This window comes from Odocoileus virginianus, chromosome 29, assembly GCF_023699985.2.
Source record: "Odocoileus virginianus isolate 20LAN1187 ecotype Illinois chromosome 29, Ovbor_1.2, whole genome shotgun sequence".
In the NCBI taxonomy this organism is placed as follows: Eukaryota; Metazoa; Chordata; class Mammalia; order Artiodactyla; family Cervidae; genus Odocoileus; species Odocoileus virginianus.
The window spans coordinates 6,653,553-6,669,282 of NC_069702.1; the positions used below are offsets into that span (position 1 = coordinate 6,653,553).

Consider the following 15,730-nt stretch of genomic DNA (forward strand, 5'->3'; position numbering starts at 1 on the left):
GGCCGGGTACCACTTCCCTCCCCCCGCCACCCCCACCGGCCCGCTCCATCCACCAGCAGAGAAGGAGGCGCCTCGGCCCAGTTTATCCCAACGGGATGGTGCTGGGTGAGGGGGGGAGGCTGAAAAGGGGGTCTCTCTCCAGACTCCAGCTCTCACACGGCCCTGCCCACCTCCCCGGCCCCCCCACCGCCAGGCAGCCCCGTCACGTGACTGCTGGCTCAAAATGGCGTTCCCGCCTCCTCCCTTGTTGGCATCTGGATTTTCCCGAGCAAACCGCCCCTCCACGAGATCTTTCCTGCCTCCCTCCGCAGGGGACGACTCCTTTGCAAGGGCATCTATTTACCTTGAGAAGGTGGACCTTGCTCCGGGATGCTCCAAGCCAGGGAGGGCAATTTCTGAAGCAGAGCAGGGCCGGGGTGGGACCACCAGCCAACACTCCGCCCGGGGAGAAGGGGGTTGGCCTCTGGTTTAGACCAAGGCGGAATTTGGGCTTGGAGTTGGAGAAAGTGGGAGTTCCCAGCATTTGTTATCCTGCACTGCCATCTACTGCACATCTTAGTTTATGGCCTTTGATGATGTCGACTTAAAAAAAAAAAAAAAAAAAAGATGCACAATTTGGGAGCTGCCAGTCAAGTTTTATTTGGGCCAAAATGAGGACTGCAGGCTGGGAGAAAGCACCTCTGAGAAGCTGCTCCAAAGAGAGAGGGGGAAAAGAAGGTATATTCTTGATTTTGGTAAAGGGTGGGTACATGCAATCAAGCACGCATTTTTTTTGTAGAAAGTTTCTGCTGGTCTCGTGAAGCTTCTGCTAGTCATGAGAAACAATCGTCACCATGAAGGAGTTTACTGCTTTTCTAGATTCGAGGAGATATAAGAAGTGGGCTCATAAAATCAGCTCCTGAGAACATCTGACTATCTAAAGGCCTTGCCTGCCGGTTTCCGGAGCACAGAGCACGTCTGCTCTCCACCTTGAACTCCTCTAGGGCGTGTTGGAGGTCAGTGACTACAGCAGCACGTGATTTAACCCTGGTAGAGGCAGATGGCAAGCAGCCTTGGCAAGTGCCGATTTGTGGTTGACAATGACGGTACTGAAGCGCCTCTTTCCAGCATTTCTAAACTTCTCTCCAGGGATGCGAGAAACCTTAGGGGAAAGATGCTCCAAACACTGCCCATGGCTTCATGGTGAGGGTCACCCATGAAGCCCCACACGGGGTCCTTCACCTGGACCACCCACCTGAATCCCTGTCTCCTCCAGAGAATCCCAAGTGCTGGTACCCGCGGGAGGCCGCATGGCCCCTCTGTATGCGGTGGGCTCTTAACCGACAGCCCAGTAGGCAGACATGGGCTTCTGCCATCCCTACCTGCTTCTTTCTTTTTTGTCTTGGAACCTTCGAGGGCTTCTTCTGTCTTCCCTCTTCTGCATCCTCACCGTCAACGAACTCCTTTGTGAAAATGCAAATGGAAGTGTGGTCACTTAGTGTGTACGTGTAAATCGGGAAAAAAAGGTAAGAAAGAAAGAGGGGTGGGATTCTTGGGTGTTCCAATGACCACCTTGGTCTGGACCCTACACCCACTAATGCTGAAAGTGGTGAAGGGGCAGTTGACGGAGCTACACAGCCACCATCTGCTTTGCTCCAAAGAGACACGTTCTTGAAAAGTTGTATCCAAATGGAAAGATGGTCAATGAGATGGTGTTGGAGATTCCATGGCGCCAGGTGCTCATTCAGGTCTGGGGCATTAATTGGGTGCTTACTATGTTCCAGGGAGCTTTCCTTGTGGCTCAGATGGTAAAAGAATCCACCTGCAATGCGGGAGACCTGGGTTCGATCCCTGGGTTGGGAAGATGCCCTGGAGAAGGGAAAGGCTACCCACTCCTGTATTCTGGCCTGGAGAATTTCATGGACTATATAGTCCATGGGGTTGCAGAGTCAGACATGACTGAGCGACTTTTTCACTTTTACTGTGTTCCAGGCCTTATGGGCACAGAGGTGCCTGGTGACTTCCCTCAAAAATCATAATGTCATGAAGGCCACCAGCAAGTGGATCTGCCAGGACCGATGTTCTGACCCAGATGGAAGCCCCTAGCCCAAGAAGACAGAATCACCCTAAGGTATCCAGGGTTGGGCTTCTCTGCTCCCAGCCATACAATCAGGTAGAGGGTAATGAAGATACGTGTGAAATCACCATGGATGTTTGGACTTAATGGAAATTTTTGCAGGTCTTTTTGAAAAGGGAGACATCCTGTAACAGCCCCAATTTGGTTTCTTTTTCAACATGATGCTTTCTAAGTTTGTGGTCAAAAGTTTTTAAAACTGAAGCTTCTCTAGTTTCCAGCTTTAAAGTTTTCTAGTCTGAGTTTTTCAAACCAGGGCACAAGCACCTCTGGGTGTAAAAGAGGTTGCAAGCTGAATCTAGAACCTCTCCTGGTATACCAGATTTGACAGTTTTGTCCTAAGATTGGAAAACTTCTGTTCTTCTACTGGAATTTGGAGCACAAAGCATGGATTTGAATCATGTAAGGTTTCTAAGAAATGACATGCGGTTTGCTGGGCTAGGCGCTAACCACACATCAGTGTCCTTGGCCGTCAGGTTAGAGGAGACCTGAACCTTAACTGCAGAGGGGGGAGCTTAGGTTCCAACCAGGGAAGGTGCATGGCTTGGGCTTGTCCTTTGTCTACAGGACCTGATGGAGCTGACATCCACTGGGTGCAAGCCCCACCCTCTTTTAAGCCTTCTTCTTCAGGGCCTACCAGGAATTCACCAACTTGGATTATAAGACATGCATGTTGAGTGTGCAACTGTGGCTCTTAATTCAAGTCAAAGTTCTATTGACTTAGAATGGACTTGTGAGAAATCTTTGTAATTTTTTTTTTTTTTGGCTTTCCAATCAAGTTTTTATCCTCCATCAATGGAAGGCTGTGCAGTAGGACCTCAGATTAGACCGAGTGTCAATTCCAAGAGGACTCAGGGTTTTGTTCAGTGTTGTAGGGCCAGGGACCAGAGGCACAACCTGTCTTTGTTGCATGAATGAATGAACACAGGTAGATGTAGGTAAGTTGTTAGTACTTATCTTGCTTAAAGTGTATCTTCCTGGTCTGATCTGGATTCCTTCAGACCTGTTGAAGTACCTATTGAAAACAGCATATTGTCCCGTTTCTGCCTCCATGGTCTCAGGTTACTGAGCTCTGGAGCCAAGAGAGAAGCGAAGACTGAGAGGAATACTTTCTTTCCTGATGGGTGGTCTCTAATCTCCAAACTGGGGCTGGCCTTCCTCCTCTGCTCCAGACGGTGTTTAATGATGTTTTGCACAAAAAGAGTCAGAAATTGCAGGACTCTGTGGGGATTTTATTAGCAGTCATAATCTATAATTGTTACCCTCGTGTTGAATTTTTTAGAGACCAGGTGATTCAGCAGAACTGGGCCCTGTTGTAGGTGGTAACTCAGAAGTACTGCCTGTTGGAATTCATGAAGTGATGACAAAGCATGCTCAGTCAAATCCGACTCTGTGCGACCCCATGGACTGTAGCCCACCAGGCTCCTCTGTCCATGAGATTCTCCAGGCAAGCATACTGGAGTGGGTGGTCATGCCCTCCTCTAGAGGATCTTCCAGACTCAGGGATTGAACCCTCATCCCCTGTGTCTCCTGCATTGCTGGTGGATTCTTCACCTCTGAGCCGTGGCAGAGCCCTGCACATGCAGTAGGTTGCAAGAAATGCTTGTCGTTGGCCTGACCTCCTCATTCACCAACACGTGTGATACACATGTGCATACACACACTCACACAGCCATCAGGTGCATCTAAGCCACCACTCACCTCTGTAATTATTTTCACTTTTTCTTCCTTGGACTTCATTTTCTCTGTGGTGGCTCCTCCCTGACAGGCAAAGAACAAAGAGAAGTCAGGCACTTTAAACTCAGCAAAACATCTTTCTTCTTACTATTGACAACTCTGAAGCTGACCTTGATGGCGAGGGAAGTGTTTGTGCTGAGTAGACGGTCCAGCACCAAGGAATGCATTCTTAGGCTCCAGGCCTGATGGACATGAACCCCAGAGGAGAAGGAAGGAGGCTGGTCCCTCCGTCCCCATGAGCTTGGGAAGGAACCTGGCTTTCCTGTGCAGGAGGCGGATCTCAGGAGAGGGTTCTGCACTTGGTGTCCGACGACCCTGGTGGCCATCTAGCTCCGGAAGGATTATTTCATAGCCTCTCACTCCCTTCCTTGGTGGCTCAGATGGTAAAGAATCTGCCTGCAAGGCAGGAGACCTGGGTTGGGAAGATCCCTTCCAGAAGGGAACAGCTACTCACTGCAATATTCTTGCCTGGAGAATCCCATGGACTCAGGAGCCTGGCGGGCTACAGTCCATGGGGTCACAAAGAGTCGGACATGCCTGAGCGACTTTCACTTTCCTCTCCTTTCAAATGTCCACCGTCCTGTCCCTCCTCACTCTCTGCTCTTGGCCTTGGTTCTCATTTCAAGGGCAAAGAGGTGAGGCCAGAGAGGCCCCCTCCCCTCCCCTGTCCCGCCCCACTGAGTCATGGCATCCCCTCCGCTTGCACTAGCTCCCGTGGCCTGTCCTGCTCCCATCTGGACAAGGGCCTCTGCCTGGGTACTGCTTCTGCCCTCTCCCCGTCCGGGACCTTGATTCAGACGTCTCCCCCTTTGACCTGCATAATCCATTCTTCCTGCTTTTTGGGTTCATTCCCATCCGTTTACAAAGGCTGCTTCCTTAAAAAAGCTCTCTCTGGGTTTCACGTCTCTTTCCACCCATCACTCAATTGTTTGGCCCTCGACGAGGAACTCAGACCCTCTCTTTCCAAATCAGTGTTTTGGGCCCAGCAGCCCCTGACGATGCTCTTGCCAGCATCTCTGAGTGTTGCAGGAACCAGTTCTTGAGAAACCAAGCACCACACTCGGAAATTTGTAGAACTCAGGTTATTCCACCAGCAGGCCCAGAGGAGTTAACACTCCAAGTCCTGAGCCCCAAACAAAGGGGTTACAGAGTTTTTATAGACTACAGTGGGCAACACAAGCTGCTAATAGGCTGATTTAAACTAAGGGGTTTTGCGCGTGCGTGGGAACGGCAGTCAAGATGGGAAGAGAGGTGCCTGACTTTCACACGGACAGGTGTGATTAAAGAAGTTTGCAGGAGCTGGGCAGTTGCAAAGAGCAGGACAAGGGTGAATGAGATAAAACTCCAGTTCCTAGAATGGCGAGTCCCCACTTTCTGAGACTCCATGACCTACGTGATCCAGACTTTGTAAGGGGCAGGCTGAGTTACAGAGGCAGAAGGAGAAGGAGGTTATGTGACATTCTAGCTTTTCCTCTTCATGAGGACCCCGGCATCGCCACACCGTGTCTCATGTTCAGCCCTCAGCTCTCAGCTTAGTTGCCCCATCAGAGGCGCTGAGTAAGGAAAGCGACCCACTGCCTTCTTTTTCTTGCAATACCTTCTTTTCTTGCGGAGGAGGCAGTGGCACCCCACTCCAGTCCTCTTGCTGGAAAATCCCACGGACGGAGGAGCCTGTAGGCTGCAGTCCATGGGGTCGCAGAGGGTCAGACACGACTGACGCGATTTAGCAGCAGCAGCTTCTTTCCTTGGCTTCTCAGGCACACTCTTTCCCGGTTCGCCTCCTGCCCACCACTTCTCCCACTCAAACTACTGGTCTGGTGAGCACCACACGCGACAGTGTCTGGGGAAGAGCCTCCCTCAACTCCCTCCCTTGGTGAGCTTGTCTCGTCTCTCGGCTTTAAATACTGTCTGTCTACTGACGCTCCCCACATTTAGACCAAGGCCCACACATGTCCCCAGAATGCCAGACTAAAGTATGCACATGCTTGACAGACACCTGCATTTAGCTTGTGTGTGTGCTCCATCCCTTAGTCGTGTCCAACTCTTTGTGACCCCGCCAGGCTCCTCTGTTCCTGAAATGTTCCAGGCAAGAATACTGGATTGGGTTGCCATTTCCCTCTCTAAGGGATCTTCCTGAGCCAGGGATCGAACTCACTTCCTTTGCATTCAAGGTGGATTCTTTACCACTCTACTACCTGGAGAGACAGTCTCTTGGCTTAACAAAATGCCCCAAACAAGCTCCTTGTCATCACCCTGAATCTGCATGTCCTGCAACCTTCCTTGCTATAATGCACAGTTCAGTTCAATCGCTCAGTCATATCCTGACTCTTTGCGACCTCATAGACTGCAGCATGCCAGGCCTCCCTGTCCATCACCAACTCCTGGAGTTTACTCAAACTCATGTCCATTGAGTTGGTGATGTCATCCAACCAACTCATCCTCTGTTGTCCCCTTCTTCTCCTGTCTTCAATCTTTCCCAGCATCAGGGTCTTTTCAAATGAGTCAGTTCTTCTTATCAGGTGACCAAAGTATTGGAGTTTCAGCTTTAACATCAGTCCTTCCAATGAACACCCAGGACTGATCTCCCTTAGGATGGACTGGTTGGATCTCCTTGCAGTCCAACGGACTCTCAAGAGTCTTCTCCAACGCCACAGTTCAAAAGCATCAATTCTTTGGCACTCAGCCTTCTTTATGGTCCGACTCTCATATCCATACATGACCACTGGAAAAACCATAGTTTTGACTAGATGGACACTTGTTGGCAAAGTAACGTCTCTGCTTTTTAATATGCTGTCTAGGTTGGTCATAACTTGTCTTCCAAGGAGTAAGCGTCTTTTTATTTCATGGCTGCAGTCACCATCTGCAGTGATTTTGGAGCCCCCCAAAATAAAGTCTGCCACTGTTTTCAGTGTTTCTCCATCTATTTGGCATGAAGTGACGGGACCAGATGCCATGCTCTTAGTTTTCTGAATGTTGAGCTTTAAGCCAACTTGTTCCCTCTCCTCTTTCACTTTCATCAAGAGGCTCTTTAGTTCTTCTTCGCTTTCTGCCATGAGGGTGGTGTCATCTGCATGCTATAATGCGTGGAACTCCATCTTTCCCCCTCCGTCTTTCGCCCTCCATCTTTCGCCCTCCATCTTTCGCCCTCCATCTTTCCCCCTCCATCTTTCCCCCTCCATCTTTCCCCCTCCATCTCTCCCCTCCAGGCCAGGAACTTTGGAGTCACCTTTCAGTCCTCTGTGACTCCCACACGACACATCAATCCATCAGAAACCTTGCCTGCTTCACCTTCACATTATACTGAGAGTCCAGCCAGCTCTGAACAGCTCACTGTTGCCACCCTGGTCCGGCACTGTTGTCTCTCAGGGCATTTTTTTAAGTCTCCTGACTTCAGCTTCCTTTGTAGCTCAGCTGGTAAAGAATCCGCCTGCAATGTGGGAGACCTGGGTTTGATCCCTTGGTTGGGAAGATCCCTTGGAGATGGGAAAGGCCACCCACTCCAGTATTCTTGCCTGGAGAATTCCATGGACTATGGTTCATGGGGTCACAAAGAGTTGGACACGACTGAACGATACTCTCCTGACTTCTCTGCTTCCAGCCTCACTTACCTACAATCCATTCTCTGTATTGAAGCCAGAGTGAATTGTTTAGTGTGTAAGTGAGGTCATGTCATTCCTCGGCTCAAAATACTCCAGTGACCTCCCTCTCTTAACAGAGTTAAGCTCAAGATCCTTCAGTGGCCTACAAGGCCTTGTAAGATCTGTACTTGAATCTTCTTGGCTTCAAGCCATTGCACTGGCTCGGCTTAGAACTTGCTTTCCCAAGCATTTTCAGACTCTTTCTCCCTTTCATTTCCCTCAAGGCTCTGCTCACATTTCATTTTATCAGAGACATCCTCCCTGAATGCTTGCAATAGCCGTCCACCCCCGACCCCCTTGGAGCTCCCCAACCACCTTATAGCGATTTCTTTTTCCATGGTATTTATCAACGGTTGACATATATATTTATTTGTTATCATCTGCCCATTCTCACTAGAACACAAGTCACAGGAGGCCAGGAATGTTTGCTCATTTTTAGCCCTAGCGCCTAGGACTATTGTACCCAGTAGACACGATAAACATTTGTTGAATGAATGACTAAATCATTCTTTACTGGCTGTGTCTTCCTTGGCCACATTCTGGAGACCTTCAGAGCGTCATTGTCATCCTTGAGCTGCTGAGAAGATTAAAGGAGAGAACACAGGAGAAGTGGCAGGGCTGACATATTATAAGCCCTTCTTAATAGCTGTGGAATTGGAATCTTAACTGGACTTGGTCATGTAAGCAGCTCATCTGAAGCACTCAAGCTTTCTTTGACCCTAACGAGGAGTTAGAAAGTTCAAGGGAAATAAAGCATCTGAAATTCTATAAAAGAAAAATAAGAGGGTGAGGAGGTAATCTAGAGAGAACCAGAGGGCAGACAATCAACATAAAATGCTACAGGACATGGGAACTCTCTGAACCACAACTCTGGTAATTATGAAGTGGAAACAAAAGACATGTGCAATATTTTAGTAGCTAAAAAAAGATCCTCCATAAGTTAAAAATGTTGCATATGAAAGAAATAGAAGCAGAACATGAAAAATGTAATGGGGTTGATTTTTTTTCCTCCTCGTGTATTCCTGATCATTACCTTTGAATGAGTTTCCAAGGAAATCAAACGACATCAAAATTTATCTTGTTATGAACACTGTTGCTGAGAAAACAAATCAATACTCCCTAACGTTAATATGCAGCTTGTCATCATCATGCGTACTGAGTGTGTGTCATTAATAATATATTCCTCCTGCAACATCAAAATGAGAGCTGTGGTTCACTGGAGCCTTCTTTGTGCTCTCTCTAGATGTGCATTATCACTAGGGCTCACAGGAGCACTTCCAGCCAGCAGTAGAGGCCTCTGTGCAGATGAGGCAATGCAGGGACCCCCTGGGGTGAAGCTCGGAGGGCTCCACGATTGCCACGATGGTTATTATGCATCATGTTCAGGACTCGACCCCGACAGCGCTCCCCCGTGACCCCCTACCTGTCAGTTTCAACATTCACTCTTGTTTTGCATTGTCAGTAACTCGTCTCCCTTAGTCCACTATTCTGGAAATATTTACAACTGAAAAGCACAGAGCACTACCCCCTTGTGAAAGGACTTTGGCTACTTTGGGTCACTGATTTATTTAGTTTAACTCAATTCAGGAAACCAAAGATATTCTTCAAGGAACGTACTGACACCTTCACCCAAACAATTGGACCCTCTCCGAGGGCCATGAAGTGATCAGTCCTACCCAGACTGTCTTGTGGTAGATTCTATAGGAGGCAGGGAAAAAGGACTGAAAGTATACGAAAAGGGTGGCGTTGTATGCGAGGCATTTCAACTTTGGCTGCTTAAAAGGTCACATGATAGGTTCGATCTTCTAATGTCTCCATGAAAAACAGAAAGAAAGAAAGAAAGATAATATAATATATGCACCCTACTCCAGAACACTGAAGACATAGTTTTATAGAAAGAGTGAGGACTTTGTAAACAATTGTATGGACTTGGGTTCAAATTCCAGCTCTCATTCACTTAGGTGATCTGGGAGCAAAACCTTCAGCCCTCAGATACATTTCTGTATCTGTAAACTGTGATTATAATTCCTACCTAGACAAGTGATTGTTTTATTAGGGTTAAATGATAGAATCTCCATGGCTCAGGGCTTCCTTGATAGCTCGGTTGGTAAAGAATCCGCCTGCCATGCAGGAGACCCTCGTTCGATTCCTAGTTGGGGAAATCCACTGGAGAAGGGATAGGCTGCCCACTCCAGTATTCTTGGGCTTCCCTTGTGGCTCAGCTGGTAGAGAATCCGCCTGCAATGCAGGGACCTGGGTTCGATCCCTGGGTTGGGAAGATCCCCTGGAGAAGGGAAAGGCTACCCACTCCAGTATTCTGGCCTGGAGAATTCCATGGACTGTATGGTCTGTGGGGTTGCAAAGTGTTGGACACAACTGAGCAACTTTCACTTTCACTTTCTTTCAAATGATAGAATATATGTAGTAAATTGCCCATCATGGACCAGGCTCTCAATACTGAAAAGTGTTATTTTTAATCAAAGGTGATCCTAGAGGGGGAAAAGTAGAAGAAAGTTATAGGGAAGGTAAAAAAAAAAAAAAAAAGAACGGGAAATGGAGTTATAAGAAAGACCTTAGGTAACATCAAATCTCCCATGACCACCTTTGGTTCTCAACGTTGAGTCACTGGAACGAATAACGCTTCTCACCCGTACCTCAGCTGGGCCCAGGGCAGCTTCCTTACTGTTTCCTTTTAGGGTGTTTCTGAAACCTTCCTCTGTCTTCACGCCCGTGAGCCTTTTCAACCCATGGACAGCACTTAGCTTTTTCTGTCTTATCTTGTTAAAGCCTGGACCTCTGGTCCAAACATACCCTGTTTCATTTCTTTACCTAATTCTCCAAGTTCTTCCAGCCACTGCTTCCTAGAGTAAAAGGTGAGTGATAAGCAGCTTTATAGAATCATTTTATCAGCTCAATATAGTGAATATGGTCTCCAAAGAGTACCTATAAACACCGCATCTGAGCTGTGGGATGTGATATAGGCCCAGTGCATTCACTGGATGAATGAAGTGCTCCCAGGAGCTCCCTGGGGGTCATCCCGCTGTGCTTTGAGCACTCAAAGCCTTTCATAAGTCTCCTATGGCAGTTATCGCGCTGCGCTGTTATTATCTGTTTATAGGTCTACCTCTCCAGCAAACTCTGAGCTCCTGACCCGGTCTGGCTCACTTTTGCACACTCTAAACTTTAGCATCTTGCTGAAGCCTGGTGCCCTCGTGCTGTTCAATGCATGTTTGGTTGAATGACTCCTTAAATAAGCTCGAGGAGATCCATTTGCCAGAGATTTCTTTCAGGTACTGGATTTACTTGCAGAAAAGGTTATATGAACATCCAGTAACATCCATGGATTTCCCCTTAGACTTTAATAGCCTTTCAGAGCCCCTCTTTACAACAAAAGGAAAGGATCAGCTTAATTCGCAGCTGATAGAATTCTTTGTCTCTTGGCGAGAGCAGTCAGCCTTTGTCTGTAGCGGTCCTTCCTGTCTAATGCTGAGGAAAGTGAAGCTTGCAGCAACTAGTACTTTGCTCCTTGAACCGATTGGCATGAAAAGACCCAGCAATGCAGCCTGCAACCAGTGTTTCCGGGAGACGGGAATGCAACAGGATGACATGCATGTCCCAGGAAGGAAGCAGAGGGAGATTTTTGAAGGCACTCTCCCCCGGGGCTGTCATGAGCTGGACTTACATTTCCTGCAAGCTAGGCACCAGGCAGTGGCTCTAATCAAAGCAGCCCGAGTCACGCTCCATGTTTTCATCTCAGAAAGTAAAGCATAAATAATAACAAGGACTCCTGCATTTACAATTCATTAAATCGGCTCAGGGTATCCCGGGGAGAGGCTGAGCTCCAAGCCTGCTAGCTGCCAGCAGGACCCCACTGCTCCAGCACTGCTCCCGGGAAGAACTGATTTACCTTAAGGAACTTTTCAGGGCACTTTGCAGATCCTGCTTTCTGGGTTGAACGTGGAGCGAGACGGCTCTCTCTGATGATGCCTCTAAAAAATTCCAGAGGGCAAAGGCTGAGTGTTGGGGCGGTTCCTGGGCTGCTCCCTGGGAAGCTGCCGCCACGTCTCAGCAAAAACACCCGCTTAGCAACCCGTTCCTAAGGAAGGTCACTCCGCAGCTTTTTTTTCTTTTAAAGCGGCAGGTTACTTCTAGCAGAGAGGCACACTCCCAGGGTGAGCAGAGGCGCACAGTTTACAGGAGAAGCACAAAGAGAATGAGCCTGGGGGCCCTGGGCAGAAATGAGACCAAGTTTTCAGAGCAGCGCCCTCCCTCACATTATCGGTCACTGGGCATTTCTGATCAACGACAGGCGATGCTCAGAGGTGGGCGGCTTAGAGTCAGGAAAGGCCCTGTTACAGGGTGAGGATGTCTGAGTTAGCAGCCTCGCATGCCCCCTGAAGTTGCTGTGGACTGTTCTCTGGTTAAACACAGAAAATCGAACCTGCGAGATGACGCTGCTTATTCTCTGAATCACCCTGAACTTACTGGAAAAGGCGATCACTCTTAAGGCTCAAAAAGCAAAGGAAATGGGGAAGAGGCAGAGCCAGTGCCCGAGGACTGGAATGAACAGAGCACAGAAAGCCACGAGCCAAGTGCGCTGGGCCGCGCGCGCCTGGGTCCTTCTGTGTGCTCCTGTCTGCGTGCTCCTGTCTGTCTGCGTGCTCCTGTCTGTCTGTGTGCTCCTGTCTGTCTGCGTGCTCCTGTCTGTCTGTGTGCTCCTGTCTGCCTGCTCCTGTCTGCGTGCTCCTGTCTGTCTGTGTGCTCCTGTCTGTCTGCGTGCTCCTGTCTGTGTGCTCCTGTCTGTCTGTGTGCTCCTGTCTGCGTGCTCCTGTCTGTCTGCGTGCTCCTGTCTGTCTGCGTGCTCCTGTCTGCGTGCTCCTGTCTGTCTGCGTGCTCCTGTCTGTGTGCTCCTGTCTGCGTGCTCCTGTCTGTCTGCCTGCTCCTGTCTGCGTGCTCCTGTCTGTCTGCGTGCTCCTGTCTGTCTGCGTGCTCCTGTCTGCGTGCTCCTGTCTGTCTGCGTGCTCCTGTCTGCGTGCTCCTGTCTGTCTGCGTGCTCCTGTCTGTCTGCGTGCTCCTGTCTGTGTGCTCCTGTCTGCGTGCTCCTGTCTGTGTGCTCCTGTCTGCGTGCTCCTGTCTGTCTGCCTGCTCCTGTCTGCGTGCTCCTGTCTGCGTGCTCCTGTCTGTGTGCTCCTGTCTGCGTGCTCCTGTCTGTCTGCCTGCTCCTGTCTGCGTGCTCCTGTCTGTGTGCTCCTGTCTGTCTGTGTGCTCCTGTCTGCGTGCTCCTGTCTGTCTGCGTGCTCCTGTCTGTGTGCTCCTGTCTGCGTGCTCCTGTCTGTCTGCCTGCTCCTGTCTGCGTGCTCCTGTCTGTCTGCCTGCTCCTGTCTGCGTGCTCCTGTCTGCGTGCTCCTGTCTGCGTGCTCCTGTCTGTCTGCGTGCTCCTGTCTGTCTGTGTGCTCCTGTCTGCGTGCTCCTGTCTGTCTGCGTGCTCCTGTCTGTCTGTGTGCTCCTGTCTGCGTGCTCCTGTCTGTTTGCGTGCTCCTGTCTGTCTGCGTGCTCCTGTCTGTGTGCTCCTGTCTGTCTGTGTGCTCCTGTCTGCGTGCTCCTGTCTGTCTGCGTGCTCCTGTCTGTCTGCGTGCTCCTGTCTGTCTGCGTGCTCCTGTCTGTGTGCTCCTGTCTGCGTGCTCCTGTCTGTCTGCCTGCTCCTGTCTGTGTGCTCCTGTCTGTCTGCGTGCTCCTGTCTGCGTGCTCCTGTCTGCGTGCTCCTGTCTGTCTGCGTGCTCCTGTCTGTCTGTGTGCTCCTGTCTGCGTGCTCCTGTCTGTCTGCGTGCTCCTGTCTGTCTGCGTGCTCCTGTCTGCGTGCTCCTGTCTGTGCGTGCTCCTGTCTGTCTGCGTGCTCCTGTCTGTCTGCGTGCTCCTGTCTGTCTGCGTGCTCCTGTCTGCGTGCTCCTGTCTGCGTGCTCCTGTCTGTCTGCGTGCTCCTGTCTGTCTGCGTGCTCCTGTCTGCGTGCTCCTGTCTGCGTGCTCCTGTCTGCGTGCTCCTGTCTGTCTGCGTGCTCCTGTCTGTGTGCTCCTGTCTGCGTGCTCCTGTCTGTCTGTGCTCCTGTCTGCGTGCTCCTGTCTGTCTCTGCTCCTGTCTGCTGCTCCTGTCTGCGTGCTCCTGTCTGTCTGCGTGCTCCTGTCTGCGTGCTCCTGTCTGTCTGCCTGCTCCTGTCTGCGTGCTCCTGTCTGTCTGTGTGCTCCTGTCTGCGTGCTCCTGTCTGTCTGCGTGCTCCTGTCTGTCTGCGTGCTCCTGTCTGTCTGCGTGCTCCTGTCTGTGTGCTCCTGTCTGCGTGCTCCTGTCTGTCTGCCTGCTCCTGTCTGCGTGCTCCTGTCTGTCTGTGTGCTCCTGTCTGCGTGCTCCTGTCTGCGTGCTCCTGTCTGTCTGCGTGCTCCTGTCTGTCTGGTCTCCGTCTGCGTGCTCCTGTCTGTCTGCGTGCCCCTGTCTGTCTGCACGCTCCTGGCTGTCTGCCTGCTCCTGTCTGTCTGCCTGCTCCTGTCTGTCTGCGTGCTCCTGTCTGTGTGCCTGTCGTCTGGTGCTCCTGTCTGGTGCTCCTGTTGTCTGCGTGCTCCTGTCTGTCTGCGTGCTCCTGTCTGTTGCTGCTCCGTCTGCTGCTCCTGTCTGTCTGCTCCTGTCTGTCTGCGTGCTCCTGTCTGCGTGCTCTGCTGTCTGTTCGTGTCTGTCCTGTCTGTGCTCCTGTCTGCGTGCTCCTGTCTGCGTGCGTCCTGCTCTGTCTGTGTGCTCCTGTCTGCGTGCTCCTGTCTGCGGTGCTCCTGCTCCCTGTCTGCGTGCTCCTGTCTGCTCTGCTGCTCCTGTCTGCGTGCTCCTGTCTGTCTGCTGCTGCTCCTGTCTGTCTGCGTGCTCCTGCTCTGTCTGCGTGCTCCTGTCTCTGCGTGCTCCTGTCTGCGTGCTCCTGTCTGCTGTGCTCCTGTCTGCGTGCTCCTGTCTGTCTGCCTGCTCCTGTCTGCGTGCTCCTGTCTGTCTGCCTGCTCCTGTCTGCGTTGCTCCTGTCTGCGTGCTCCTGTCTGCGTGCTCCTGTCTGTCTGTGTGCTCCTGTCTGCTCTGTCCTGCTGCTCCTGTCCTGCGTTGGCTCCTGTCCTGTCTGGTGCACCTGTCTGTCTGGCTCCGTGCGTCTGTTGCTGTGCTCCTTGTCCTGTCTGCGTGCTCCTGTCTGTCTGCGCTGCTCCTGTCTGCTGTGCTCCTGTCTGTCTGTGTGCTCCTGTCTGCGTGCTCCTGTCTGTCTGCCGTTGCTCCTGTCTTCTGCGTGCTCCTGTCTGTCTGCGTGCTCCTGTCTGTCTGCGTGCTCCCTGTCTGCTGCTCCTGTCTGTGGTTGTCCTGTCTGCTGTGTGCTCCTGTCTGCCGTGTCCTGTCTGTCTGCTTGCTCCTGTCTGCGTGCTCCTGTCTGTCTGCGTGCTCCTGTCTCTGCGTGCTCGTGTCTGTCTGCGTGCTCCTGTCTGCGTGCTCTGTCTGTCTGCGTGCTTCCTGTCCTGTCTGTGTGCTCCTGTCTGCGTGCTCCTGTCTGTCTGCGTGCTCCTGTCTGTCTGTGTGCTCCTGTCTGCGTGCTCCTGTCTGTCTGCGTGCTCCTGTCTGTCTGCGTGCTCCTCTGTCTGTGTGCTCCTGTCTGTCTGTGTGCTCTGTCTGCGTGCTCCTGTCTGTCTGCGTGCTCCTGTCTGCGTGCTCCTGTCTGTCTGCGTGCTCCTGTCTGTCTGCATGCTCCTGTCTGCGTGCTCCTGTCTGTCTGCGTGCTCCTGTCTGTCTGCGTGCTCCTGTCTGTCTGCGTGCTCCTGTCTGTCTGCGTGCTCCTGTCTGTCTGCGTGCTCCTGTCTGTCTGCATGCTCCTGTCTGCATGCTCCTGTCTGTCTGCGTGCTCCTGTCTGTGTGCTCCTGTCTGTCTGCGTGCTCCTGTCTGCGTGCTCCTGTCTGTCTGCATGCTCCTGTCTGTCTGCGTGCTCCTGTCTGTCTGCGTGCTCCTGTCTGCGTGCTCCTGTCTGCGTGCTCCTGTCTGCATGCTCCTGTCTGCATGCTCCTGTCTGTCTGCGTGCTCCTGTCTGTCTGCATGCTCCTGTCTGCGTGCTCCTGTCTGCGTGCTCCTGTCTGCGTGCTCCTGTCTGCGTGCTCCTGTCTGCATGCTCCTGTCTGCATGCTCCTGTCTGTCTGCGTGCTCCTGTCTGTCTGCATGCTCCTGTCTGCGTGCTCCTGTCTGCG

The 15,730-nt window shown here is 51.4% G+C and overlaps 1 protein-coding gene across 4 annotated transcripts in view; it reads right to left on the reverse strand.

The window, feature by feature from the left end:
* The window catches only part of CC2D2A (coiled-coil and C2 domain containing 2A), a 120,707-nt gene extending 109,143 nt beyond the window's left edge, over positions 1 to 11,564 (reverse strand). For 2 of the 4 annotated variants that reach the window (XM_070458101.1, XM_070458100.1), the window contains exons 1-3: positions 11,396 to 11,564; positions 3,815 to 3,874; positions 1,362 to 1,442 (exon numbers count right to left, since the gene is read on the reverse strand). In XM_070458101.1, coding sequence (XP_070314202.1) covers positions 1,362 to 1,442; positions 3,815 to 3,853 — 120 coding nt within the window. In that variant the 5' untranslated portion in view covers positions 3,854 to 3,874; positions 11,396 to 11,564. Of the gene's footprint in view, positions 1 to 343; positions 997 to 1,361; positions 1,443 to 3,814; positions 3,875 to 11,395 lie in introns of those variants that run through there. The other 2 variants (XM_070458099.1, XM_070458098.1) reach the window with 1 other exon arrangement.
* Positions 11,565 to 15,730: the final 4,166 nt, after the last annotated feature.